The sequence below is a fragment of the Camelina sativa genome, chromosome 7, assembly GCF_000633955.1.
Source record: "Camelina sativa cultivar DH55 chromosome 7, Cs, whole genome shotgun sequence".
In the NCBI taxonomy this organism is placed as follows: Eukaryota; Viridiplantae; Streptophyta; class Magnoliopsida; order Brassicales; family Brassicaceae; genus Camelina; species Camelina sativa.
This window is the reverse complement of record NC_025691.1, coordinates 24,210,199-24,230,346: the sequence shown is the minus strand read 5'-3', so window position 1 is coordinate 24,230,346 and position 20,148 is coordinate 24,210,199. Positions and strand designations below refer to the sequence as shown.

General features: G+C 33.4%; 3 protein-coding genes across 4 annotated transcripts; all 3 read left to right on the top strand.

Moving 5' to 3' along the window:
- On the top strand, nt 2,156-4,115 carry LOC104702306 (aldehyde oxidase GLOX-like). 2 transcript variants are annotated; one of them, XM_010418149.2, is made up of 2 exons: nt 2,156-3,125; nt 3,222-4,115. In XM_010418149.2, exons 1-2 carry the CDS (start codon nt 2,258-2,260, stop codon nt 3,902-3,904), a joined length of 1,551 nt encoding a protein of 516 aa, XP_010416451.1. In that variant the 5' UTR covers nt 2,156-2,257; the 3' UTR covers nt 3,905-4,115. The 2 variants fall into 2 exon arrangements, with proteins under 2 accessions (XP_010416451.1, XP_010416450.1); XM_010418148.2 differs by having other exon boundaries at nt 2,156-4,115.
- LOC104704903 lies at nt 14,296-16,367 on the top strand. The gene is made up of 6 exons (XM_010420913.2): nt 14,296-14,457; nt 14,697-14,994; nt 15,066-15,198; nt 15,283-15,582; nt 15,663-15,881; nt 16,017-16,367. Exons 1-6 carry the CDS (start codon nt 14,433-14,435, stop codon nt 16,275-16,277), a joined length of 1,236 nt encoding a protein of 411 aa, XP_010419215.1. The 5' UTR covers nt 14,296-14,432; the 3' UTR covers nt 16,278-16,367.
- Nucleotides 17,612-18,514, top strand: LOC104702305 (auxin-induced protein 6B-like). The gene has a single exon (XM_010418147.2). It carries the CDS (start codon nt 17,682-17,684, stop codon nt 18,135-18,137), a length of 456 nt encoding a protein of 151 aa, XP_010416449.1. The 5' UTR covers nt 17,612-17,681; the 3' UTR covers nt 18,138-18,514.

Genomic DNA, 20,148 nt, shown 5'->3' with positions numbered 1-20,148 from the left:
TTTGTCATCATTTGATCTTTAATTCTTCCTCCGACTCTCAATCACGATCGTCATTTGTCAACATTAAAAATTTTGTTCTTAGGAAAATGAAAACATTATTAAATTAAGTAATATTTACCAATTTAAAACTAAATAAAGAACCATTTAATTTGTTTATAGATGAAAAAGTGATTTTCAAATGCTCATAAAAGAATAAAGCTGTGAGTCCTGTGACATGTAAACCTGTTACGTTAACACTACGCTTCGATACATATATGCACACGCGCAAACATAAACTGTAATACCAGTGGAGAGATTCTTAATATCTTTACAGTTAATATGAAAAAAAAAATGACATATATTTAAACGGCTCTTGGGCATAAATGGTCAAATGAGTTGAAAACTATTTTAAATTTTTTTTCTTTTGTCGACGATTTATTCCGAGATACATTTTGGTGATCTTTGATCATTATAAAACTCTTCTTTGCAGCTTTGAATATTTATCTGGAAAGACAGTTGGACCAACGTGACAGAATAAAAATCTTCTTTCCATATCAAATTTTAATTATAAACACGGGTTTTATAGTTGCAATTAATAAAGGGACACTTTTTATTTTTTAACACGCCCAACGCATTTCTTTGTCATATTTTGTTATCTGTGTATAGAAACTGTGTATATTAAAAAGATTCAGTGAATTGTGTTTAGTGACCACGGTGGAGTTAAAACGTTCAAATATATCAAAGAAATTACACCTGGGAATATTGACTGAATTGCTTAATTATTATATGTTTTGTTAATCATTGGAATGTTTGGTGTTGACATAGAATTATAAATTCAACCCCTCACGTATAATGTTAATAATCAATCATAGAAATTGTTCCTTCGACGACAAATTAACATTTAATATTTAGTTCATCTCAGGTTGGTACCACGTCTTGATAATTCTAATTAATTGTACCCCAAAATGGCATTGACCCAACCGAAAGAAATAGAAGTATTAATTAACCGTATTTGTTTTACATGAGTTGAGATCACTGTTTACTAAAAGGCTTTTAAGTCTTAACTATTTGCATAATCGGGAAGACAAACTAAGACTGATGGATGTGAATTCTAGATATACATATACTAGATATTGATCTCAATTTTTTTTGAACTCTGTTTAAGACTCTCAGATAAACGATGCACCAGTTGTAAGTACGTATTTTACTTTGAATATAATTTAGCATTATATTCAAAAAAAATATATACATATACTACAATCATCTAAATAAAAATATTCCTTCCGCAGTTAGTATATTTGATGTGGAATCTTTATATGGCTTCATATATAGTTATACAAATGTTGCATGGAATTAAAATCAGAGAAGAAACCTTTTTATAACGTTGGGGATAACCCAATCCTGCCGACCCAACTATTCCAATTTTACATTTACATATCTTAAAAAAAAAACTGAAATAGGTTTAAACAGTTCGATGCTGTTTTTTTTTTTAACTTTGATTCAAAACTGAAAGGGTTTTAAAAAAATTGCTAGTAAGAGGCAGAGCATTAATTATGCTTTTTAATTTCAGTGAATTCAGTTTTATTTTATCACACGCGGCTTTATTTAATTACAAAATGGAAGATTTGACCTAGGTGTAAGTTTGAGCGGTGGAAAAATTTTCGCAGATTTTTAATGTTAGTCAACTTTTAATTAAATACTAACTTTCCAGTATTGAAATATTGGAAAATATTAATAACACAAAGTAATGAATGAAATATGGCAAAATATCACCATTGAAGTTTTGAAACCAATTAAAAATATGTATGTGACTTGTTAAACCGAAAAAGGTTTGCTTACTTATTTTTGTGTTGCTATTATAAAATAATAATTTCATTTAAGTAAACATGACAAAATATCACCATTGAGGCTTTGACACAAATTAACTTAAATACGTGTGTGACTTGTTAAAACCGAAAAAGGTTTATTTACTTATTGTTATGTTCATATTACAAAATAGGTAATTTTTTATTTAAGTAAACTTATTGCAATTTTCATTATAGACTAAGACTATAAGCTAAAAACGGGGAATATGGCATGATAATCTAAGAATAATTGTACAGTTTCTAGTTTCTACCATACTTTATTAAGTTATGTTTACATTAATATTTGTTTTTTTCCTCCAAACATATATATATTAAGTAGAGAGCTCATGGACAATTTATACATGTACCACACAAATTAGAAGAAAAAAAACAACCCGTGACATAACTCAATACAACCAACAGAAGAAACAAATATGGCTGCAAAAGCTACAATCCGAAACTTCACCGACGTCAATTATCTCCGATACTTGGCTCTCTTCTTTCTCCTCTCATGCCACTTGACATCGGGAGCCGGAGGAACATGGAAGCTTCTCTTACCGAACGTCGGAATCTCAGCAATGCACTCTCAGCTCCTCCACAACGACCGTGTCATAATGTACGACCGAACCAACTTTGGTCCTTCCAACATCTCTCTCCCTCACGGAGCCTGCCGACAAAGCCCCAACGACGCCATCTCCAAAACAGACTGCACCGCGCACTCGGTAGAGTACAACGTCGCGTTAAACAGTATCCGTCCCTTAACCGTCCAATCCAACACTTGGTGCTCCTCAGGCGGAGTCACACCCGACGGCACTCTCCTCCAAACCGGAGGAAGTAGAGACGGAGAACTTAAAACTAGACTATTCGCCCCTTGCGACGACGATTCTTGCGACTGGACAGAAGTAGATAACGGACTAGCTGCAGCCAGATGGTACGCTTCGAACCATGTTCTCCCCGACGGTCGTCAGATCATAATCGGTGGTCGAGATCAGTTCAACTACGAGTTTTTCCCAAAAACAAACGCTCCAAATCTCTACGCCTTACCGTTCTTGACCCAAACCACTGATCCTGGACAAGAAAACAATCTTTACCCTTACGTGTTCCTTAACACCGATGGTAACTTGTTTATATTCGCAAACAACAGAGCTATATTGCTCAATTACGCCACAAACACTGTCGTCAAAACTTATCCGGAGATCCCTGGAGGCGATCCGAGAAGCTACCCTAGCACTGGCTCAGCCGTTCTCTTGCCGATCAAGAACCTTGTGTTAGAGGTTCTAGTGTGCGGAGGTGCACCGAAAGGTTCGTACATCTTCGCTTTTAAAAGCAAGACTTTTATTAAAGCTCTTGACACGTGTGCGAGAATCAATATCAACGACCCGAATCCTCAATGGGCAGTTGAGAAGATGCCGAGAGCTAGAGTTATGGGAGACATGACGCTTTTACCTGACGGACATGTTCTGTTAATTAACGGTGGTTCTTCAGGGACAGCTGCTTGGGAGCTTGGTCGTGAACCGGTTTTTAATCCTGATATTTATTATCCCGATAGACCGGTCGGTTCAAGATTCGAACCTCAGAACGCAAACGCTATCCCTCGGATGTACCATTCAACTGCGACGTTGCTTCGTGACGGGAGAGTTATCGTCGGAGGGAGCAACCCACACGCGTATTACAATTTCACCGGTGTGCTTTTCCCGACGGAGCTGAGTTTAGAGGCTTTTTCGCCGTCGTATTTGGAATCTAAGTACTCGAGTCTTCGTCCGGTGATCATGGATCCTATGCCACAGACAACGATCAATTACGGTCAAATCTTGAGGCTGAGGTTTACTGTACAGGGAAGAATGAAGACTCCGGTTAAAGTCACTATGGTGTATCCATCGTTTAATACACATTCCTTCTCGATGAGTCAGAGGCTTTTGGTTCTTGATCATGTCTTGTTTTTGAGGATTGGTTTGAGCAGGATTTATGAAGTTAGTGTCAGGACTCCGAGCTCTGTGAATCTTGCACCGCCCGGTTATTACATGGTTTTCGTGGTGAACCAAAATATACCAAGTGAAGGTGTTTGGGTACGTTTACAGTGAACGTGACCATCAACATTGGTCATTCCCTAATATATGTGTGATTTTTATTAAACCCACAAAATTGGGTGATTTTATTTTTTATTTTTATGACTACTATTTAATTAAGATTTAAGACCTTATTATATATTTATTTCTTGGAATTGTATGTTATTATAATGATGCAATTACAAAAAAGGAATCAGATACTTTGATATTATTTTGAGTCGGTGAAGTTTTCATGTTATCTAGGATACTTTATAGCTACGTGAGAAAGTTTAATGGTTTCAACTTTCAAAGGAATACTAAATATCTAATTTAAGTTGTTAATTACGCTAAGAATAAAGGGGAATAACGAGGACGTGGGCAAAGAGAACGATGCTAGACTTATTCTTTGCGGATATATGTAGGAATAATAAAAAAGATACACAAGAATGTGTGATTAAATAAGTTGGAAAACCCAAAAAAGGAACGTCGTGTGTACAGAGATTTGCGAGACCAGAACTAGAGAGGCAACAGATTCTAAAAGACAAAAAAAAACTACGTAGTGAGTTACGTCATATGATCCAACTAAAATTCTTACTGTCTTGCACGTCTTCCACTTATGTCACTCTCTCGCTATTGTGTAAACTATATCTACGCCATTTACACCAATCACAAAACATCCCACCACTTACATTTTTAGTAAAATTCATATCGTCTTCCACTTATACCAATTTTCATTGTTGTGTACGAGAGGAAAACAACATCCCAAATAGACAAAACAAGAAGTGATGGACCTAAGATCCAAAAATATTTTGTTCCATTCTTATTAGTAATAAATGTAAAATTAATAAAGTCGTAGGCTGGAAAAAATAAATGAATTGGTAGAAATTAAATGTAAAATAAGAGAAGAAAATTCACATGGTCGAATTGTTAAAAGAGTCATCACGATGAAGTTGGATGACCAAAGTATACATCTTTTCATTCTGATTTTTAATTATAGTTCGTTATTACATACGCTTTAAATGGCATGAATAATCTGTTTTCCCACTCGGATTATTACTGATTTTGGTTTGGATTTCTCTACTTATCTAAAGAGTGTAAAAGAATCACCACTAGACAAGAAAAAAAGATTTTTCAAAAAAAAAAACTCAAATTACACCTTTTTTTTTTGTCGAAAATTCTTTTAATTATATTTTCTCCGAGGTTTACCATGAAAATTTTAAAGAATATATAAACTTTTAATCGAAAAGATATTTAAAAATAAATTATATTATTTCCCAAAAACAATCAATTAAATCAATTAAATAAAGTTATTCATTCTTTTGGGGGGGGATATGAATTAATTAATAGAAACGTCTTATATTTTCTAACTAAAAGAAATTTCAAAAACATCTAATAATTTTAAAACAAAAGGAGCCTACGGAGCCCAACAAGCAAAATACAAAAGCCCAAATGTAAAACCCAATACAAAAACATAACTCAAATTACATTTCGAACCTTGGTGGCGAGCTGCTTCCTCGGAGCTTTTCCTCCATGTGATTTTCTCGCGGTTTGCTTCGTACGAGCCATGATGAGCTTCCTTCCTTCTTCAACTAAAAAGATCTGAGAACGATGAATTCAGAGAGAGAGAGAGAGAGAGAGAGAGAGAGAGAGAGAGGGGAATCGCAAGTCTTTGAGTTGTGTTTTTGAACTTTGGGTGGAGATGAAATATTTATATAGTGAGGGTAAAGGTGAAATTAGGTCGGGTAATTTTGGGACTAGTTTGATGATAGACGTACGATTAATGACAATCTTCGACGGTCCAGATTTTATTAAACTTACGTGGCGATCCTCGTCATCGATTCTTATTGGTCCATTCTTTGTTGTTGTTAATCTTACTGTTTTTGTTGTTTCGTTTCTTGTTGTTGAGCTGCAGCCCAAATTGATTGTGATCCATATGAAATAGGCCCATTGAACCCAAGTACAAGAAATGGAAACGCAAGAGATGTTTTTTTCCACATGTGTATTAACAAAGTTATGGCTTCTTCTTCGATTTGTAGGTTTGTTTGATGTTTAATATTGTATCATATATCAAATAATTTAAGGATTGACCACCCTCAAGATCTTCCCGTTATCTTGATACATGAGATCGTTTAGATATTGTAAAATATCTTCATGTTTTTGTTATATCATCAAGTCAGTATGGATTTGTCAGTTAGAGTTAATTAATGATTTTGTACTTAACTCCTACGTCTTGATCAAGAACGATTCTTGATGGTGACTGGTGACGACCCAATCATTGACATATGTCCAAGGGGTTTACTTTGGTAAGTTTACTTCACTTGTTCTTCTAAACCTTGTAGTAGGAAAATCTCGAAACATTACGAATAGACGACAATAATTAGGCCTTGGATAGAGTATGACGGATATTGCAGGATCATTCTGCATGCCATCCTTTAACTAATTATTAGTTATGTTATTCTGAGAGTGACATAAACAAAAGGTATATACTCTACCAGTTATATACATCTGATTCCAAATGATATTGTTTAACGATTCGGCCATTATATATTTATATTACACAACCACCCGTAGTGTTTCTACTTGCAGTCATGTCATGTGCCTAACTGCCCCAAAAGCCAAGAGTGAATATATAATGCAATCATGATTCATGACCAATCTCTTAAAAACAATTATTTCGTTACGACTTCAAACCCAACGTGTACCATGCAATCACCTCTCTATGACTTTGAGTTAATGAATCTCTCTTTGAAAATTAAGGGAAGAATTTTTAATCTGGACCCATAAAGTAACGAACTTCTCTAATTAAAATGCATGAGAGAAAAAAAAAATGATAACAGAGACGTTGTTTTGCATTTTCTATATAATATTGTACCCATTGAAGGAGAGATGAATCGTTATGACTGGCTAAGCCACTACCTTAGACTCTTTGGTGTTAACATAAGCATTAGATGTTTCATACTAATAAACATTATTAGGTGCAGCCTACCGATAGGCTATGTCTCTAGTTATTCAAATGAGCTGAAAGCAAAGATCCATATCTACGTGGATCACATGATAAACGAGAAACAATTCGTATCTGATATTGATCTCTCACTTAAACCAACTCGACGACTCTTTCACCAAATAAAAACCACTAGTCCATCATTATATAATTACATAATATATTATTATTATTCTCTAAAAATACAAAAGCTTTCATCCAATGATTAGTTACTGATGTTTATATCAAGTGGTTCAAATACTCACCGCCATATAACGTCCATACCAAATAGTATATATATATTATTATTTTTATAAAGGCTTTGACAATGAAGGTTATTGGGAATATAGAATAAGGTTCAACAACTAGTTGTGTGATTCATGTGATAATATTGGTGGTGTCATTGAATTCCACAGTCCCAATCATAGGAGATACATTCATAAAAATTTCGTCCACAACCACGATTCGATAACTTTCTCACCCAATCATAGAATTATAAGAGTATATAAATAATTCTTCGTTCACATCTAAATTAATTCGAGCAATTTTGCAGTTGATGATATGAAGCTGGAAAGATGACTATATGCATGGCTTTTTATGGGCACTCTCTTATTGTACGGATTTCTTGGAACTCGTCACTATCTTTTTCCATTTCACTTCTATCTTCCTAACTATACGTATCGAATTCACTATAAATGTATTTGTCATAATCATTATTCAAAAAAGAAACAAAAACAAAAACAAAAAGTGATTATTTTGTTGTGAATGGTTTATACTTGTGCCGTTGAATAAAATATGAGAAGACTGACCGATCAATTCCATCAAGATCCATTTGTTTCAGTTACTTTAGGTAGAAATAGTTAGTAAATTTTCACTATCACCAATTTTTCCATCGTTTAGTATTATTATGCGTTGCACACCCATTAACCGTGACGGCCACATTAGTCCATTAATAACAACTTACAACACTGAGTATATTCTATTCTTACAGTCATTTTAAATTTCAAAATTATACACTTCGCCGTTATCCAACACGTCTTTCCAACTAGCTTTCCAGGAATGGTAAATTCATTTTTCTCGTTGTTCATCATAAAACTTATAGTGTAATAGGTATCAAGCAAATTCACATACGATTTCCTCATTAAAAAAAAATAGAAATTCGTATTAGTTTATATATAAATTATTAAGCACTACCATTCTTGTTTTAAGGACCTGATTTGAAATATTAAGCACATTCAAATTTTTACCAAGAGTTTTAAATAAAAGTTGCGAACTGTTGTGACACTGACATGTTACACGTACAATGATATAAACGGAAAAGGACATTAAGTTAATTAAGGGATAATGAGAAACTTAATTATTAATAATAATTAAAAAAAATATTGTTTGAAATAAAGCGGCCTAATGATTCCTAGACAAACATTTTGATGAGCTGGTCTATGGACTGGCTTAACATTGACGTACTTGTATATACTCAATGTAAGAACTAATAATTTCGAATACAAATTGGTTGCTAACTATTATACATTTACTTTACTGTCTTTAACTAATCAAGGTCCACATTTCCGTATTAAAAATGTATTATTAAAATGAAAATGTTGTAACACGTACTATAAAGGCTTAATGCTTGAAGTCCGAAATTAGGACTAACTAGTTATTCGAAAATCACATACGTCACTGCCTACTTAAGTATTCCTTCGCCCATAACAAATATTATTTCTACCAAAACCAGTATTATATGATACATTCTCATCATATAATTGCAATGCAAGGCTGTGTCCTTTGCTTTTATCATTTAAACTTAATTTATCTTATAATAAATTATCTTACAGCTTTTTGCCTCTTTTGTTTTCATTCTGCAACCCATGAGCTAACCAAATCTAGTGTAACACAATTTTATATAATCATAAAAAGTTAATCAAATAATTATGATATCTTTTCCCAAAACCTTCTTGATAATTGATATATACCCACAGATTATATATAAAATAATCGACTACCATTTCCAGTATTGGCATAATAGTTATAATTGATTCCATTAGAATATACACATTGTCTGACCATGGTTAGTTTTACGAATTATAGAATGAGGTTTTAAAGTTTTATACCAAATGAGATTTGAATATGATGCTGTGGATGGGTAGAAAAAAAAAAATAGTGCTTTAGCTTAACGAAATAGTATTATCATTAGATGATTGATCCTGGATTGATCCACTACCAAAACTTTATAGTTATAATTTTTAAATACACCGTAAAATAGTAACTAGTGTACATACATAAATTATTCTATATAAATAAGGAAAATAATAACGTAGATCTAAGAACTTTCATATCTTGACTCATGGATCGTACTAGTGAGTTTGAATTTTAGAATAGAGTTTTTACTGATTTGTACAAATTGGTATCGTTGGAGCCATGAACAGAAACAAAACATTAATTTCAATCACTGTTTTGAAACCCGAACCAGATGCTAAACCGGGAAAGCTATCGGATCACCGGTTCATTATGTCAACCCGGTTCGACCACAGGTCATAATATTTAAATATATATAATTATTTATATATATATTATACATCTTATAAATATAATGTTATTCTTTTATTTTTGATATATGTAACAAATTTCTATTTCTAAATTTTAATAATTGTTCACTCGTTTAATTTAATTACATAGAACTAAATCATATTTAAAATTGTTAACTTTAGTTTGTTTGTTTATATTTGACAGAGCATATTGTTTGTATATATATCAGTATATATTATACATATATATCTAGGACCTAGTGGGATGATCTAACCAAATAATAATAAAAAATTCTTATAAATATAAAATTAATAAAAATGATTTGTTATCTTTCCTATTAATTATTTAACCCTCTCTCTCACGTGTCTCTTCTCTTCCCTCTTCTTCGTCACTTCAACTCAAATCCAGCTAGAATATTGTTTTTCATCAAATTTTGCAGAAAAGGTGAAAAATTAACAGATCTGTTCAAATTAAAATGCTAAAATCGTTTGATTAGTGAAACCCAAAATCCGGTGGATCGGTTAATTAAGGTGGGTCGCCGATTTTTACCGAATTTATCTGGATTTTCCCGGTTTGTTAACATCCCGGTTTTAGAGCAAAACCCAAACCGGCAGATTGAGTGGGTCGCGGATCAACCGGTTCGACCGGCCGAGCCGGTCCGGTTCTGAAAACACTGATTTCAATAGATATTATTAACATACATGATTTGTGTTTATTAAATAAAGAAAATATGAGGGGAGATAGAGATGCCGAAAGACGTTTGCCTAAATAATTCCAAAGCATAATCCTGATTAGTGATTAGCAATGTCTGAATGCCTTTATTAACCTAAACATTGCATGTGCATTTCTATGTCTTCAGTACTCTTCTTCACACTTAATAATAAAGCACTTATTACAAATTTGTGTTAATTCAACATAAAGATAAAAGTTGAATCTATGATGCATATAAAATAAATAAACTTAAGAGATTCTAAATAGGCTTTTATAAAGCACAATAGCAAACTAATTAACCAAACTTATGTTTTTGTGTTTTACGCGTCATGATTTCATTTATTTTTCTTTCTCTTTTTTTTTTGGTTATAAACAGTTTCTTAAAAAAGAAATGTGAGTGGAGAATGACAAATTTCACTAGTAAAAAGCTAATACGTGAAAGCTAGATTTACTTAATAATAAGAAACATTGACGAAACGTCGAAACCAAAACTTTAATCAGGTTCATCCCTTCTGCTTGTGGCTAATCACTGCCTAATACGTAAAATAAACTTAAAACTATATATTTTTTTTTGTGCAAGAAAAACTATTCTAACCTATTTAATTTATTATTTAATAAAAACATAGATGACGGAATGTTCCGTGGATCCGTAACGCTTACTGTGTACAACGGAGCGCCGTCAATATATTTGACACTCGAAGCTTTGGACTAAGAAAGAGGGGTCTCAAGTCGGTCAACTTAATTTATATAACTATGGATGCCCCGTCATCTTCTTATATTGACATGTCATCCTAAAGTATTGGTCCACATCGACATACTCAGCGCCTAGTAGACGTCGTTTCTACTTACGTTATCAATTGGTTTATTTTTGTAATGGACAATTTACAGGACTCTTAATTTATAAATTTAAATATACTGATGTACCAATTTTCTCATAATATGGTCTAATTAAAATATGTATATGGATATATTGTTGCTTCAACAAATGACATTACCACACGAAGATATACGTTGATGAGATTTGTGCCCTACGAAAAACAAATTAAGCGATTTAGCTTAATTGTTTGATCCCATATACTATACATATATTCCTCAAGTTGTGCGTGCATGTTAATGCAATTTGGCGAATGGAGGCATAAAGAGACAATACAATGCCGATTCATAGAATACGATCGACTCTCTTGTAATTTTATATACTCTATATTTATAGATAATTGAGTAATTCTATTCATTATAACCAATAATAATAAATTCTTGCAGAAGCATTAATGAAGATTTGCTTAGGATCGGAAGATAAAATTAAATGAGAAGATCCTTAAAACCCAACAAGTGGGGTGAGAACGTAGCGTCGTATGGGGGGGATGCATCCACAACATGAATTTGGACCCACCTCTCTTCTTAATATTTCAATTTTTGTATACTGTTTATTCGATATTTAGATTTAAAATAAGGTAATTCAATCATCTCTTTCAAACTATTATATCAAAATGAAACAGATAATATATGTATGAATATTCGACTAAATTAATATGATAAGTAAATATATCATAAGATTATTTATTATTATATATCATGCCACATGCGGAAAATGTGATATGTAGGAGTGATAGGAACTCGAGGTGTGGACATTGGATTATTATTGATCAACATTTCTACATTATTTTTCTAGTGTAACAATTTGTTTACGTGAATTAACTTTCTTACACTAGTTGATTGATCTAATTGCAAGAGTGGAAAATAATGGCGACAATCTTTTAAATACTGGACATAATCTCTGACTAATTTTAAGGATAAGATGAGATGAGTACATCAGATTAGGCCGACAGTAACAAATACTGACAACGATTTAATATGCATTATCACATGAAAATGTACGATATAGAGATAAATCTAGAGACATCAGTACGTAAATTAAAGTGGAAAATATGTTGGCTGCTTGTTTGCTAAGATAATTAAAGATAAAATTAACTGAAGATGGAGACATTCGCGCACATGGAGGCATGGACACATTTGTAAACTACAAAAATAAATGTTTTGGTGTGGTACGCCGTATTACATTATTTTTCGTTTCGTATAAAAACTACTTATTTTATGAATTTCTCAGTGAACAAAAAGCATCTTCAGTTAATCTTAACTGCGACTGGTAAGAGAACCTTTATACTATATTGTTAAAAATGTTCATAGTATTAAATTGAATATACAATTTTTAATTACATTATTTTAATAACCTTTTTCCCAGCTACCCATGTGGTGGGCCTTATTTATTGTTGTTTAAACATAAATTCTCCCACTTCCGTGCGCCGAAATTAATTTATACGTAAACGACAAAGTTTAATATAATAATGACTGTATTTTATGTTTTGTTATATACATTTAAAAGGTTTTGACCCTCAAGCGGCAGCTGTGGCTAATGGCCCTTGTTTGTACGAGCACGAACTATCTATCTTGAAGCATTTATAATATAATCTATTGTTAAAAAGCACTTTAATCCTTTTTTCTATAATCCAAAAGCTAGACAACCTGTTCCGTTTTGTTCGGTTATACTGCGTTACTTGTAAACTCTTGCCATATTCATAATTTCAAATACCCGTACGTAACCCTAATCTCTAAGATGAGCCATCATATGTTCTGAATCCTTGTTAGCTTGATCGAATTCCATCTCATATCACATCATGTTGTCATGATTCACTATGTACACTTTATAAAAAAAACATCTAGGGTGTTACTGGTGTGAATTAATGAGAAATGTTTTTGAGTCTTTATTCTACTATTATGTAAAAGATTTTTTTTTTAACAATAATATTTTAACTCCAATATGAGTTAACTAAAGAAAGTCGTCTTTGATGTAATGATATCGTTTTAACAATTTGGTTATTTTTGGTAACAAATTACAGTTTTGTTTGCAGTTAAAATATTTGGTAGCTTTCAGATATATGCTGTAGATTTATTTATCAATCTATAGATTTGATTTTCTATTATAGGTGAATCCAAAATAGACTTGCCAGCAAAAAAAAAATTATGCGTGTTGAACCGCGCGTGTCTAAACTTATATAGCGGTTTACACCAGAATTTAAACTTCATAAGCCATAACATCTTTTGCGTGCATATTAGTAAGTGTGCAAGGATTTCTGACTTTCATTAGTTGTATCTCTCAAGTTACCTTTTAAAAAAATCAACCATACAATATTAAATTATAAAGGTTAAGTAAAGCGTATAAAAAATTAAACTAAACCAAACAAATTTTATAGAAATATAATGTAGCATTTAGCATTATAAGTATATTTCAACTAGTATTTTCTTCAAACTTTGTTCCTCTCAACATATTTTAGATACTTAATTTTCTAATATGCTGAATGAATATGTCAATATGATACGCCTAAGATCTACTATCAACTTATACTTAAATGTACTATTAAATTTAAAAGTACATATATAATGCCCAAATATACTTTCTTTCTTTTCTTCCAAGTCCATTAATGATTTTAGTGTGGTTTCATGTGGTGCACATATGATAACAACGATCATTGATCATCTGTTTTGGATAATTGAGTACGTTTCTCTTGGATAATAGTTTTGTAGTCAATATATGATTTTAATCATTAATAACAAAATAGTTCACTCACTACAATAAAACATTACCAGTTCTGACGAATTTTCCGACCGATATAATGGTCGGTTTAAATAACGACCATATTCCAACCGGTAAGCGACTCGAGAAAAAAATGGTCGGTAATCGGTAGGAAATTAGCGACAGATATATATGGTTGGGAATCGGTCGGTAATTACCGACGGAAATACCGACGAATATATTCGTTGGTAAAAGTCGACTGTTTCCCAACCAATTTCCGACCGATTTAAAACTTGGTCGATAAACGGTCAGTTTTAAACGACCGGATTAATCGTCGGTAAACGGCTATAAATTTCCGACCGATTTCCAACCGATATATTACAGTTTGTGAATCGATCGGTAAACGGTCGAAATATGTTAGAAGTAAGACATTGTTTACGAAGAACAGAGTTGTTAATCTGAAGTATTTAAGGTTGGTAATCTGAGTCTTATATGATTTGTCTTGTGATTATAAATATGCTTTTAAAATGATTTAGCCCATTATTTAATCTGTAAAGTTACTAATGGGCCATTATGTCAACCATTTAGCCCATTTTTTATTCTCTAAAGCCACTTATATTGTTAACCCTAATTAGAGTTTTCTTCTTCCATCGTACAGTCTCATCTTCTTCTCCTCCAAACCTAGGCGTGCGATTGTTGCCTCTTCACAGATCCACCGAATATCTTTGCGTTTTCACCGTTTGCTTCCGGCCTGTCCATAGTTGCCTCGACGCCGTTACTCCATGGCGAACCCACCTAACCTACCACCGGTTAGTATTTGTTTCTTCAAAGATCGATAACCACTAGTTTTTTGTTCTTCTTATTAAGACATGAGATTCCTTGAATAATTCTTAACTAGATATTAGCAATTGAATGTCGGTGTAAGATTTGTTATCTATGAGCCAATGATGGAAATTGAGTCTTCTCATAATTTAGACTTCTCGTATTCAATGTCTACTTATTGTATTATGAATTAGTTTTTACTAACGGCTTTGTTTTCTCATTGTCGAACTTCAATCGTGAAGCATTTCTCCAATATGTGTCACAACAGTTTAGTAGCTCAACACCAGAGTTTGACACTTTTTTTAGGCCTTTCGTAATTGAAGACCCGGGATGTAGTATTCCAGATTCTGAAACTGATGTTCCTCCTGCCGGCAATGCAAACGGATTTGCTGGCAATGCAAACGGATCTGCTGGCAATGCAAATGGATCTAATCCACCTGCTTCGGTGGAGAATCTTCTCGCTGCTCCAGGACGTGAAACACTTAAGTATCTTCATCCCAAAGTGCAACGAGGAGCTATTTGGTAACTTAAAATTTAATCTATATGTTTATCTATAGGTTTATCTATAGGTATCTTAATTGTTTTATCTATAGGTTTAAGCGTGATCCATATGGTGTAATTACAAAGTCTATCTTGAGAATGCAAAAAACAGATGTCAACCATGCTTTCTTGACATATCGTTCTCTTCCGGCTGATACTAAAGAACGGTGGTTTAAAGCTTTTGCAGTAAGATTCCTTATATAATTTATGTTTGATTCACATCATGTTTCTCTCTTGTTATTTACTTCATGTGTTTTTTTTTTGGTTCAGCAAGAGTTTAATTGGGATCCGAGCATTACGAAAATAGTTGAGAGGGGGTTTGAGAAACAAGCTGCCTATTCTTTCTCCAAAAACTTGTCTGAGTGGAAAGACAAATGGAAATGCAATAAAGAGAAACCTATACATATGTCAGGTGATTTATGGAAGGAGTATATTCAGCTCTGGCGTGATGAGAAAGTTGCAGGATTGGCAGCAACAAACTCACAAAACAGGAGAAGCAACCCAGATGGTGAAGGAATTCCAGTGCACTTCAATGGAGCTAAATCATTCTATAGGCGTAAAGATGAGATGGTAATCTTGAGTTTCTTTACATTTCTTAAGAATTTTCATTCTAATGCATATTACTCATGTTGTTTTTCCATGTATATAAGACTATTGAAAATGGTGGAGTGGAGCCTAATATGCTGGCTTTCATTGAGGATGTTTATAAAAGTAAAAAAACTGGCAAGATTGTGTACAAGAAGGCTAAGAGGATTGTGGAGACTTTAAAAGAGCAGGTGAATGACCTCCAATCTGAAGAGACACATGAAGATGGACCGGTTCAATCTAAAGAGCTCTCTTGTTCTGAGATCAACGATTTGGTTCGTAAGGTATGGGAATTTCATTTTCATTCTTAACATGCTTTCTACTATCTTAGATCAACACTTTTATCCTTGACACTCTTAACTCTTTGATTCTTAACATGATGTTTCCATATTCTTAACATTATGCATGTTGATTCTCAGGCTATACCCAAAAAGAAAGGACATCGGTTTGGATTTGGATCTCTTCTAGACCATGAAGAGTTAAATACTCCCTTCTTACCCACCTTGGATAATGACAAGAAGTTAGAAGAAGCTTACACCCAGATTTCTGAGTTAGTTAAGGAGAAAGAGGAAAATACCAAGACAATCCAATACTTGAAGGATGTGACTGAGAAGCTTCTCAACAAGTTTCCGGACTGTCGTCCACCTGAAGATGAAGATGATGATGAAACTCAAGATTAGAGATGAGTGTTTTAACTTGCTAGTTTTTTGTGGTAGGATGTCCAAAAAAGGGACTAACGGTTAATGTAAGAATCTATTAATGTGGTTTTAGTGACAATAACTTATTTCTACATTTTTAGTATTTTCTGATTTTAATCAATTTAGCATTTTTTATTTTTAATTAATTTTTTTTTTGTATTTTAAATTAATCTGACAATATTTTGGTATTGATATTTAAAGTAAACGGTTGTATATCCGTCGGTAATATAGTCCCGACCGTTTTATGCTGTCGGTAATTAGTCGGTATTTAGCTAACCGAAATCCGACCGATTTTTAACCAACGAAATTCCAACCAACGTTCGGTCGGAAATTTCCGACCGATTTCTAACCAAATAAATTTGCGACCAACGATTTCCGACCGATTCAATGTCGTCAGTTAATGGTTGGAAATGCCTCTTCCCGACCGTTTCCCGATGGATTCGACGGTCGGAAACAGCTATGTTTTCTTGTAGTGACTTAGATCTATATATAAAGAATCATATAAACGTTCGACAGAACCAATAATTAGCCGAATTCGTGTGTCCACCTGTGGTTGATATGAACCACTAAGCTATATGTCTGCCTACACTTTCAGGTCAATGCTAAAAATCTCATCAGGTTAATTGCTTTTAACATATGAACACTTTGACAATAAACCAAACAAGAACATGAATACAAAGAGAGAAAGTGCCTCTAAATATGATCCTAATCAAATTCCAAGGTGATGTTTGAAGTCTTTTTCCAAAGACTGGTCGTCTTATCCAACACTAGCACATGCTCTTATTTCCCTACCACCTCTTTTTTATTCAAAAGCGACACTTCTTTTATTCAAATTAACAGTAATCAATCCTTTACAAAATACCAATGACACTATTTTTCTTTATTTTTTTGTTTCCATGATCGATAATAGATTCATTAGCATAATCATTATACATATGAACAATAAACAACCACTAATTAATAATATTCACATGTCTAATCCGTCATCTCTTGTATCACAAAACCTTTGTGCACCATCCAATGTATTAAGAAGATAAAAACATACTAAAAATCATACTCCTCTTAAAAGAATCATTTGATTCGTATCTAATCTCTCTTTGAACAAAATCTTTTAACAATTAGTTTCCCTGAAATAATAAGTAATCTACCCAATCACACTAATCTTTTATTTCATTAAACCGAAAAGAATCGAGCCAAATTAAACTAAAGGGACCACGGAGGTAAACTCGTAAATATCTCAAAAACCAGTGGCGTTTTCTTATACCCTTTACTATATAAACCTCGTCCCTCCCAAACTCTCAAAATCCCCTCTGACACTTTCTCTCACTGCAACTACAATACAGAGCAGATAAAAAAAATCAGTTAACCGGAATAAAAAAACAAAAAATGGCTGGAGGTCTCGGAAAATGCAGTAAGATCCGTCACATTGTGAGGCTGAGACAGATGCTCCGACGGTGGCGCGACCAAGCGAGGATGTCTTCTTCTTTTAACCGCTGTGTACCGTCAGGACACGTGGCGATCTACGTTGGAAGCAGTTGCAGGAGATTCGTGGTGCGCGCGACGTACCTGAACCATCCCATCCTAAGGAACCTTTTGGTCCAAGCTGAGGAAGAGTTCGGTTTCGTTAACCAAGGCCCGTTGGTTATCCCTTGTGAAGAATCGGTTTTCGAGGAATCGATTCGGTTTATATCCCGGTCTGATTCGACCCGGTCAAGACGGTTTACTTGTCCCGATGATTTTCAGAAGAACTGCCACGTGGTGGGGATTAGAACTAAGATAGATCTATGGATCGAATCTCGACCGTTACTTCACGGCGTCTCCGACAACAAAGCCGTCTGGTGATTTTTTTCAACGGATCACTTTTGACGGCGTCGTACAGAAGAGTAAATAGAGACAAATAAAACGAGAGCCGGTTCGGACCCGGTTCGACTTGGAACGAGTAATGTTAATCGAAGCCAATTTTGAATTAAATCGTCATTGACTCGGGATCGTTGTGGTTTTTTATTCTTCTTCTATTTATTTATTGTTGAGGCGGCGGAGTGTATTTGTGGTGGCTCGGAGATGGCCGTGAAAGGTGGGTGAGTCATTCTACCGAGTCGTCCCGGGTTCGAATGTGATTTTAAAATTGGTTGTATATTCTGCAATTTCCATTACAATTGTAGTAATCATTATTGTTGTTGGAGAAAATTTCAATATTCTAACAATCAACAACGTGTATAGATATTCCATTGCACTCGTAGTACTTCAAAAAGAAATGAGCTAATGATCATAAGATTCATAACTATCATGATTTTATTAATATATAAAATGATTGTCATAATCAGTTCCTACGAAGTATTTTAATGAGTATTTTAAACCCGTTAAACTTTAAACATCATATATTATATACTCTTTACTGTTTTCTAGTACACAAAAAAGAGTTGGAATCTGTTATATATTTTTTATGTAGTTGAAAATGTGAATAGATTAATACTTTAGGTGATATATTCAATAATAAACGACATAGTATAAAGTTATTTTCTAATTAACTAGTGTGAATTTTAAATCTATAATATTTACTTCTTCTTTTGATTCAATTTTTTCTACTGCTTCGGCGAAAGTTGTTTGAAATTGGACCGTAGTGATTGGAAACAGAAGAAAAGGAAAAAAAAATCCGACCAGGTCATGTGAAGGAAAAGACTATCAGGAAATAGCCACTTTGTTATGTTTTCATTCTCAACAAAAGCTTTTTCTGTCCTTCACGTTCTTCCAACAGTACAATTTACGGTACACAATGTCATCACCTTCGTCTAGTTTTTTAGAATGTGTTCATACAGCCTGGATTTTTTTGCTAATTAGATAGTTTAGATTCTTGTCTGATTCATTCTCAGCCCCCACTAGTGTATATGGAAGAAAATTTCTATCTTTATTTATCAGAAAACATTTAAACAGTGAACCTGATTGAGTTAAAAAGAAAGTATATATAGTTCTTGAGAGGAGAAGAACGTTGTATTTTGTATTATTTCATTTGCTAGTGTCTAATTAACTTACTTAGTTTTAATAAGTAAAATATATGCTAATATCTTATGTTCTACTTCAAGTCTTCAATATAATTATTAATTTATTATATAGCTCTAACAGATTATTATATTGATCTATCGCATTCGGCATAATGTATCCAATGTAAATATTACATATTAGATGATTATTGGTCGCGGGGGTTCGAAATTTAACATGGTTTCCCCCAGCCTCAGGAGATTAGTTCTTGGGCCTAGGAAATCTTTAAGATCATTCCTGAGTTATCAAAAAAAAATATTACATATTGACATGATCAAAAAAAATATTACATATTGACATGATCATTTTTCTTCTCTAGCATCCACAAATATTGGACATTTTGAACATATGTTCTGTACTTCATATTCGACACCACACATAACATTTCACAAATAAGAGACGGCATAAAGGACAAATCTATGCACTCACGTTAGTCTAGGAATATTATGCACTAGGTTGAATCTAGGGTTAGTATGAACGAAAACACGAGTTAGGGAAGCTAAACTACGCCATGTGGATCGACCACACATTAGCTATAAACGATGAATATCATGTTTGAAGAGGTGATAAAAACAAACATCACTTGAAGAAACCTTTTTAAGAGCGAAAGCGAATTTACTCGATTTAGCTTTGATGAATGATACTTGGCCGAAAATAGATTAATGTGATAGATAGAATATAATTTGACAAGGAAGTCTCGAAATGGTTAAAAGAACAATGTTGGGTTAAAGATAGTTGTAGCCAGGAAGGAGATCATTAACGAGGAAGATATATGTCCTTTTAGTACAACAATTATTTAGAATTATAATGATGAGAG